The sequence below is a fragment of the Zingiber officinale genome, chromosome 2A (genome assembly GCF_018446385.1).
Source record: "Zingiber officinale cultivar Zhangliang chromosome 2A, Zo_v1.1, whole genome shotgun sequence".
Taxonomy (NCBI): Eukaryota; Viridiplantae; Streptophyta; class Magnoliopsida; order Zingiberales; family Zingiberaceae; genus Zingiber; species Zingiber officinale.
In genome coordinates, this window is record NC_055988.1 from 161740783 (window position 1) to 161750630 (window position 9848).

Below are 9848 nucleotides of genomic sequence, written 5' to 3' on the forward strand. Positions count from 1 at the left end.
GGGGTTGCAAGAAAAATCTAAAGGTTGACACTTAGAAACTTATAAAAATCTATCTCAATGATTTTCAGAAAAAATATTTCCAAGTAAAGGAAAAATTTCTAAGTCAAAAATAACTTGTGAAAAAATTTCTTAGTTTTCGCTATCAAGAAAAAAAAAAATCTTCCTGAGCCCAAAACTTTATGCAAGAAAAACTTTAAGACAATTGATAACATTAAAAAAAAGTTTCTATGCATTTATTTATTTTATTCTAATGCTTTTATCAGAAAATTTTAAATTTTCATTTTAATTTATTATAATTTCTTAACTTTGAAGCAAGAACATTGGAACATGTAAAAATTTGTATAAATTGTAACATGTCATTTTCTATTGTATTTTGAATTCCTAATTTGCAAAGACATTTTGATAGTATAAATTCTAATTTAATAGAATTTTTTGACAATATAATTTGTAAAAATTCTTTCGGCAATGTCTTTACTTTGCAAAATTCTTTCAGAAGAATATTTTGTAATTCGCAGAAGTATTTTGTCATAAATTTTAATTTGCAAAAATCTGTCGACAAAATATTTTGTAATTCACAAAAGTCTTTCGGCAAAATTTCTAACTTGCAAAATTCTTTTATCAAAATATTTTGTAATTTGTAAGAATCTTTCAAGATAATTGGTAAACTGAAACACTCTTTCGATAATTTAATTTTTAAATCACAAAAATCTTCAGGCAACTTTTCTATTGAATTATTCGACAATTCAATTTTTAAGTCACAATAATCTCCAGGCAACTTTTCTATTGAATTAACCAGTTGTTCTGAGGGTAGAGGTCATACCTTACTTACCTCATCGGTCGTTGGTTCTCCCCCTGTTGAATTACTTTCTTCTGAAGACTCTTCCCCTTTTCTCGATGCTCATCTCAGTTGAGCTTTCTTCATCTTTAGGTGGGTCTTCTGTTATGATTGCTATTTCGGCAATTTCTTTAGTCTCGGATTTGGCTTCTTTTGATTCTTCATGAATCTCCAAGAACTTTTCCCAAAGTTCTTTTGCGCTTTTGTACTCGCCAACTCTATTGAGATCTTCATTTGGTATTACGGTTAGAATGTGAAATTTAGCTGCCCGACTGTTTGCCATTGACTCGTCACGTTGCTTCTTGTTCCAGAGGCGTAGATCGAGTTCTTCTCCATTCGTTGTCTTTGGTGCTTCATAGCCAAATTTTAATATTAAAGAAATACCAAAATCAGAATTAAGATAAACCTCCATTTTTTGTTTCCAAACGGCAAACTCCCCCTCGAATGCTGGTGGTTAGTTGCTAGCTCTGGCCATTGTTTTGTTCCTTCAGACGGTGGTTAGTCCTTCTTGAAGCGTCTCAGCTCTGATACCACTTGTAGGACCGTTGGGCCGGTTGGAAGCGAGGTTGTTGGATATCTTGCAAAATCAAAACAAACAACCCTTCCTCGAACTCTTTAAGCTAACACTTGCATAAGAATATAAAAGAAATAAAACATAAAGGAAGAGGCACGAGTGTTTACTTAGTTACAACCGATGTGGTTGTTAATCCAAGGAAGATAAAGCATACTATCAATTTCCTTCAGGCGGAGAAGCCTCTTACAACGTTGACGCGCAGAAACAGAAGCTTAACTACAACTCTAAAGCACACAAGCGTTGGAATTATAAGTAATGAGTTCGTTAAAAAGCTTCTGGACCAAGGCTATATTTATAGTCCTGGTCGGGACGTCCCGAAGGGATTCCGGGCGCCCTTGGGGGATAAAACTTTATCCCCAACGTTTAGATCATGTTTGACGCGATCTGGTCAACTATCCTGGTCCAGGCGCCCGGAGCCATTCCGGACGCCCCGGGCTACTCCGGGCGCCCTGGGCTGCTCCGGGCGCCCGACGCCCCGGAGCCCAAAGTCAACATATGTTGATTTTTCATTCAGGACCTCTTCTCTGGTTCAGTCCCGCCTCGGTCTGGTTCTTCTCCTCCGGATCCGCTCGCTTGGGTGATCTCTGCCATCCGGAAAAGGGCTCACCCGAACCCAACTTCCGGTCTTCTCGAGCAGCCTTCCGCTCCGGCTTCTCGTCTCTCGGAATCGCTGTGTGTTTCCTTCTCGTCCACCAGCATATTCATCCGCAGTCTTCGTCTCTCGGTTGCACCCCGTACCAACCTTCTCGCTAACTGCGTCTCTTGCTCCCTGAGCAATCTTCCGCTCCGGCTTTTGTCCCTCGGAACCACTGCACGCTTCCTTCTCGCCCACTGGGGTACTCTTCCGCAGCACCTCGTCCCTCGGACGCACCGCGTGCCATCCTTCTCGCTAGCTGCGTCTTCCGCTCGAGTACCTGTGCTCCTAAGTTCCTGCATACTTAGACACAAGGTTAAAACAACACAGGACCTAACTTAACTTGTTGATCACACCAAAACAACCTTGGGGTTCCCACAGTTGGGAGTGAGAGCCTTGCTCACTTATAACTCACACTGGGGCGAGAGTCTAAGACAACCGACCGGTAAGGTCGTTGGGCGTGAGAGTCTTGCTCACTTATAACTCACACTGGGGCGAGAGTCTGGGACCCGACCTAGACGGTCGTTGGGCGTGAGAGCCTTACACACTTATAACTCGCACTGGGGCGAGAGTCTGGGACCTGACCTAAATGGTTGTTGGGCGTGAGAGCCTTGCTCATTTATAACTCGCACTGGGGCGAGAGTCTGGGACCCGACCTGGACGGTCGTTGGGCGTGAGAGCCTTGCTCACTTATAACTCGTACTGGGGCGAGAGTTTGGGACCCGACCTGGATGGTCGTTGGGTGTGAGAGTCTTGCTCACTTATAACTCACACTAGGGCGAGAGTTTGGGACCCGACCTGGACGGTCGTTGGGCGTGAGAGCCTTGCTCACTTATAACTTGCACTGGGGCGAGAGTCTGGGACCCGACCTGAACGGTCGTTGGGCGTGAGAGCCTTGCTCACTTATAACTCGCACTGGGGCGAGAGTCTGGGACAACCGACCGAGAATTCTAATGAAAACCTGTTCGACGATAGATGTTGCCGACCTGAGGGTGATTTCCCGACCAGGATAGATGTTGTCGACCTGGGGGTGATTTCTCGACCAGGATAGATGTTGCCGACATGAGGGTGATTTCCCGACCAAGATAGATATTGCTAACCTGGGGGTGATTTCTCGACCAGGATAACTTGAAGAGATTACTTCGACTTTGTCTTTTCTTGGTCCTCCATCGCTAGAGGTATCTGATGATACCCCTGGTATGCATCCAGCATGCAGATCCTCTCGCAGTCGACCGTGGAATCCACCATCTGATCGATCCGGGGCAGAGTATAGCAGTCCTTGGGACTAGCTCGGTTGAGGTCTCTGAAGTCTATACACACCCTCCACTTATTATTCGGCTTCTTTACTAAAATCACATTAGAGAGCCAGGACGGGAACTGCACTTCTCGAACGTGGCCTGCCTTCCTGAGCTGATCCACCTTAGCTCTGATTATTTTGTTTTGCTCGGCCGAGAAGTTTCTTTTCTTTTGCTTGACAGGTCGGGAGTCCGGTAGTAAATGTAACTTATGTCCGGCTACTTCCGGCTTGACCCCGTGTAACTCTTCTGTAGACCAGACGAAGACGCCCCGGTTACGAATCAAGCATTGAACTAACTCTTCCTTGAGGGGAGAAGGAAGGTCGCTTGCCAAGCGGGTCAGACTCTCAAGACGCTCAACGTATAGTTGCACCTCCTCCCAGGGGATGAGTTCTTCAGCCATAGGCAAAGACTCTTCTTGAACAGCGTGGACACCCCCATATTGCATCCTTTGATTTTTCCTAGCCTCCACCTGGACCATATCAATATAGCATCAGCGAGAAACCCTCTGCTATCCTTTAACTTCCCCGACCTGCTCGTCAATAAGAAATTTGATTTTCTGATGAAAGGTTGAAACAACGGCCCTAAATTCATGCAGAGCGGGCCTTCCCAAAATGACGTTATAAGAGGAAGGGGAGTCCACCACTATAAAAGTGCTTCTCCTTGTGCGCACCAACGGCTTGGTGCCCAAAGATATGGCCAGCTTAATCTGACCCATTGGCTTCACCTCATTGCCTGTAAATCCATATAGAGATGTGGCCACAGGCTGGAGTTCAGTAGCATCAATCTACATCTCCTCGAATACAGTCCTGAACAGAATATTGACCGAGCTCCCAGTGTCAACAAAAACCCAAGCCACTCGGCTATTGACAATGATGGCTTTGATGATAAGGGCATCATCATGAGGTAGCTCCAGACCTTCCAAGTCTGCAGGCCCAAAGCTAATAACAGGGCCAGAAGCCTGCTCCTGGCTGCATCCTACAGTGTGAACCTCCAAGCGGTGCACATGTGACTTGCGTGCTCTTCCCGAGTCTCCATCAGTTGGCCCTCCAGAGATCATGTCAATTTCTCGGACGGCGTCATTGCCTCTATTCTCGGCTTCCCGCGCTCCTTCTGGCTCTTTCCCCCGACCAGGTTGATGTGTACTGGGTCTTGCTAGGTCAGGGCGAGGTTGCCCGGCCTGTCCAGCCGTGGTTTGTTGCTCTTCCATCATCTTGAGCACTTGAGGGGCTAGCTCTAGCGGTGGTAAGCCTAACTCGGCAGCCCGCTTTAAATCCCGCGCAAACTTGAAACAATGATTAGTATCATGAGTGCGAGACCGATGATAAGTGCAATACCGAGTGTTCCATGATCCAGGTCGAGGAGCATGCACGGCTGCAACTCGGGGAGCTGGTCGGATCTCCGGCCCGGGATGGAAAGTACGTCTGGTCTCCTGAGCGCGCGGCAGAGGTTGAGGAGGTGGTTGAGGCACCCTTCTTTCCGGCTTATTGGTAGAGGGAGGTGGTCTTTCGGCTTTCCTCCGAGCCGCCTGTGCTTCTTCTACTTTGATGTAGCAGGCAACTTTTTCCACCATTTCATCAAAATTTCGAGCGGGATTTTTGATGAGATCTCTGAAGAATTCTCCTTCCCCTAATCCGTGAGAGAATACACTCATTAGAATCTCCGAAGTGGCGGTGGGGACATCCTGAGCCACTTGATTAAAGCGGTTGATATAACTTCTTAAGGGCTCGGTCGACCCTTGTTTCAGAGCGAAAAGACAGTGATCTGTCTTTTGATATTTCTTACTACTAGCAAAATGACGCAGGAAGGCCGTCTTGAAGTCCAAGAAACAGGTGATGGATCCTTGAGGTAGCCCATCAAACCATTTTAATGCCGAGTCAGCTAGAGTGTTCAAAAAAACTCAACACTTGACAGCATCACTGTATTGGTGTAGCAGGGCTGCATTTTTAAATTTGCGTAAATGCTCTTCCGGGTCTTTGCTCCCATCATATTCTCCGATCGACGGGGCCCTATAACCCTTGGGCAATCTTTCATTTAAAATCCTGGCCGAGAAAGATACTTTCTCGTCTGGATCTTCCGGGAATACTTCTGGTATTATGAGAGTCTTCCCTTTCTCCGAGTCTCGTGGCAAGGAACTTTCAGCCATGGAGACTTGTGGTTGTTCTTTCTTAAGCCTCTCTCCCAGCTGCAACTGGTGCACACCGCTATTCCCAGCCCGATCGTGATGGGCTGGGGGGGTGGGACCCCACCTAGCTATACCCGTCACGATCTGTCTGGGATAGCTCATTCACTATATGGTACGCATTGTCCGGCCGGCCCCCGAAGGGAAGGGAGCGAGGGGAGAAGGCGGGAAGCCCCGAGCGGCGCACAAGCGTAAGGTAGTCTCTGAGCCATACCTCTAAGAGACTACCTGTAGCGATCAGGGGGGGGGGGGGAAATGTAAGGATACAAGTGAGTTCATCGGTCAAAATCGATGACGAACGACTCATTACTTTGTCACATTGTCCGTTCCAGCGAGCTGGAACGTCCATATATGGTAGTTCGGGTACGTCAGTGCCCGAACCCTTCAATGCGCGTACACACATGTAGTGTGTACGTGCATGCCCGTGTAAGCACGAGCACGCACATTTATGTGCTGGCTGATAATACCCCATGTCGGGCTCACGATAAGGAACCTGAGGAAATGCCTCAGGCTGTTTTCTCTTAGAGCCCCGATCCGAGACAGGGAGGGGCTCCTTAGAAGCTTCAGCAGGAGCTTGGCGTGGTCGAGAGACAGTCGCTTGCTTCTCGAAGGCTGCTCGCCTCTTGGCCTCCTTGAAGAGTTCGTATTCTCCGGCGGTCATAGTGACATTGATGCGGCCAGACTCCTCTATCTTCACGTTCCTGAATAGGTTGTTGTGTTCCCACAGACGGCGCCAAATTTGATCCCGTCTGGAAGCTGAGTCGGATGGAGGCGGGCCTTGATGGACTGGAAGTTGACGGAAAGTCGCCGAAGCATCGGATCTACCTGGCACCCCCTGAAAGGTTCGCACGGGCGGCTGACGAAGGAAGATGACCAGGACGATGGCACTGCGGCCCTGCGCACACTCAGACGAGCCCACGAGTCGTTAGAGACCAGAAACCAGGGGAAAAGTCCCCGGGTCAGGCCCTCCGATGCTCAAGTCAGGTATTTTTTCTCCAGAAAACACAGAGAAAGGACGAAAAGTAAAGACTGGTGAGAAATGATGAGTGAGTGTACCTGCATAAGGGACAAAGCATCCCTTTTTATACTGCAATGGATGTCTCTGGTACCTGGTGAGTGTCAGGGAATATCGGCTGTCAGGCTTTGTCTGGCGGTGATTGACACATGGCTCTTCCTAATAGGTCGGCGACAAAACCAAAGGCGTAGTGAACCCCGAATGTTAACATATTTCCTGACACATTGATTATTCTCTGACAAGCGGTTACGATTCTTTGGCCAGTTTGTCCTGTAGCGCCTGGACGCTGGGTCTGTATCCCGAGATCTGTACCCCGACTTGCTTCTGTATGATTTTATCCGTGATTCGTATGTCCTGATCTGTGCGTTAGGCTTGTATCTCGACCTGCCTTTGTCAGCTATTATCCATGATTTGTACGTTCCGACCTGTACGCTAGAGCTATGTCCCGACCTGCTTCTGTCTACTATTATCCATGGCTTGCACGTCCTGACTTGTACGCTATAGCTATGTCCCGACCTGTATGCTAGAGTTGTGTCTAGACCTGCTTCTGTTTACTGTTATCCATGGCTTGTACACCTCGACCTGTATGCTAGAGCTGTGTCCTTCTTCTGTTTACTGTTATCCATGGTTTGTACATCCCGACCTGTATGCTAGAGCTGTGTCCAGACCTGTTTCTGTCTACTGTTATCCATGGCTTGTACATCCCGACTTGTACGCTAGAGCTATGTCCAGACCTGCTTCTCCTACTATTATCCATGGCTTGTACGTCCCGACCTGTACGTCAGGTCTATTTCTCGACCTACTTCTGTTTACTATTATCCATGGCCTGTACATCCCGACCTGTACGCTAGAGCTGTGTCTAGACCTGCTTCTTCTACTGTTATCCATGGCTTGTACGTCCCGACCTGTACGCCAGGTCTGTTTCCCGACCTGCTTCTGTTTACTGTTATCCATGGCCTGTACATCCCGACCTGTACGCCAGGTCTGTTTCCCGACCCGCGCTCACCTATTGTTATCCATGCCTTCCTTATACGTCCCGACCGCCCCATAAGCTGAGACTTGGACCCTGGCCGTGTAAGCTTGACTTCTGACCAGCCACGGAGGCTGGACTTTTGACCTCCACGTAAGCCTGATTTCTGACCAGCCACGGAGGCTGGCCTTCTGACCTCCACGTAAGCCTGACTTCTGACCAGCCATGGAGGCTGACCTTCTGACCTCCACGTAAGCCTGACTTCTGACCTTTACGTAAGCCTGACTTCTGACCTCCACGTAAGCCTGACTTCTGGCCAACCATGGAGACTTGACTTCTGACCATCATATGATCTTGACTTCTAATCATATCATCTTGCTGACCCCACGAACATGTACCATATTATTATTAAAGACAAATTTAAATGTCTTTACAAAACTTCCATCCCCAAAGCCGAGAGGAAATTGAGTGCATCAACAAACTACTTAAGTTTTACTAAATACACTAGCTGTATGAACACTAATCAACAAGATGGATAAAGTTGTCATGTTCTTGTCCCATGGTCCATCTTTTAGTCTCTTCCTTAAAATCACTCTTGATATTTTTCTAGAATCTTCTCACCATGCTTTCTTCCTTTCATTTGTAATTATATCCTCAAGAATACCAAGTCTTCTTTACTTACTCATCTCTCAAACCCATTCCATCTCTTTTAACTTCTCTTGTGTGATTGTGTCAATCTCTAAAAAGTCAAGTTTACCTCGCAATTAACTTTGTCTTTGAATCCTTCAACATATATATCCCATACATGAAGAATAAAAGTGGGATGAAGCATATCTTCCTTATAGATATACGATATCTATTGTACGATCAAAGATCTTAAAACGCAGTTAGTTCCACACCATCAAACACCATTTTATTTCATGTTACATGATCTCTTCAACACAGATATGTTACATGATCACTTGTTCTTCTTGAAGTGATATATCTGGATGTTCTCCACATCCAACTTCTTGAAGTTACTCTTCTTCCTTGTCATAAAGAAGTCGCCCCAGTTGAACTCTTCATACTTGCCAACATTATTCTCGTCTAGAAGCTCCTCCAATGGCTTCACCATCACATGGTGCGCAGGGTTGAAGAAGAACGGTATGGAGAATCGCTCCTTCGCCGAGTTCACGGACACCCTGTGCTCTGCGCTCTCGTACCTGTCGTTGCTCCAAACCTGAAAAAGGTCGCCGACGTTGACGATGAAGGAATTGGGGACCGGCTTGACGCGAACCCACTCGCCGTCGGACTGTCTCCTGACGTCGAGCCCGCCGACATCATCCTGGGCGAGGATAGTGAGGGCGCCGCTGTCCTTGTGGCGGCCGACGCCGAGGGCGAGGTCGGGGAAGGGGCAGGGCGGGTAGTGGTTGAGCCTGATGAAGCTGGTCTGGTCCCTGAAGAAGTCATTCAGCCTCTTGGCCGGCAGGTTCAAGGTGAGGGCGATCAGTTCCAAGAGCTTGAAAGCTAGCGCCTCTGTGGCCTGGGCGTACTCTGTCAGCGCTCCTCTGAATCCAAGAGGCGATTGGGGCCACTGGTTGCGCAGCTCGATCAGCCCATCGGCATCTCCGCCGTCCGCCGTCAGAGAGGGGATGATGGTCGGCTCGTGGACGATCAAGTCGAACACCTCCTTCCAGTCGCGCACGTTCTTGGTGTTCTCCGCCTCGTAGTACCCGACCGGATTGGCCTCGTCGCGCCGCACCCGGCGCCGCTCCTCCAGCGGCAGCCCGAAGAACCCCTTCGAGGCTGCCCACGCCCGCTCCACCACTCCCTGCGGAACCCCGTGGTTGATCACCTGGAAGAAGCCCCAATCACGGCACGCCGCCTCCACCTGCGCCACCAGAGCCTGCAACTCCAGGCGGGCGTCCAGGAGATGGAGCGGGGCGAGGTCGATGACAGGGATCCCGCCGGCTTCGGACACGACGGGCTCCGGCCGGTGCTCCGGGGCTTGAACGAAGGCCGGCTCGAAAACGAGCGTCATTTTGTTCCCCTCTCGCTTCTTCACCTTCCTTGATCCTCCTCGGTTTGCTATAAATTGGTTCGGTCGATGGATGTGGACGGTTTAACGGCTCGGTTCATTATATGCAGAGAATAACATTACGTACCTAGGATGCTCCATCCCTTAAAGTACCAGCCTATTGATTGGCTTTCGAGTGGGCCATGCTACTCTCAGAAATGAAAATTAATTTAGGCAATACGAATTATGAGTATCTACATGGAATCTCCGACGAAAACAAACGAACAAAAAACATGGAATTTTAGAGACGGCAGAATTTGGCTCTAACGGCCATTCATGAAAAAGAC

The 9848-nt window shown here is 48.3% G+C and overlaps 2 protein-coding genes across 2 annotated transcripts; both read right to left on the reverse strand.

Annotated features, from left to right (window-relative positions):
• Positions 1-4125: 4125 nt before the first annotated feature.
• Positions 4126-6181, reverse strand: LOC122044195. Its single transcript, XM_042604723.1, has 2 exons — positions 5965-6181; positions 4126-5219 (listed from the first exon to the last, which is right to left on the reverse strand). The coding sequence occupies exons 1-2, from the start codon at positions 6179-6181 to the stop codon at positions 4126-4128; spliced, it is 1311 nt and encodes a 436-aa protein (XP_042460657.1).
• A 2215-nt stretch (positions 6182-8396) lies between these two features.
• On the reverse strand, positions 8397-9578 carry LOC122042956 (protein DMR6-LIKE OXYGENASE 2-like). Its single transcript, XM_042603364.1, has one exon. The coding sequence runs from the start codon at positions 9523-9525 to the stop codon at positions 8464-8466; it is 1062 nt and encodes a 353-aa protein (XP_042459298.1). The 5' UTR covers positions 9526-9578; the 3' UTR covers positions 8397-8463.
• Positions 9579-9848: the final 270 nt, after the last annotated feature.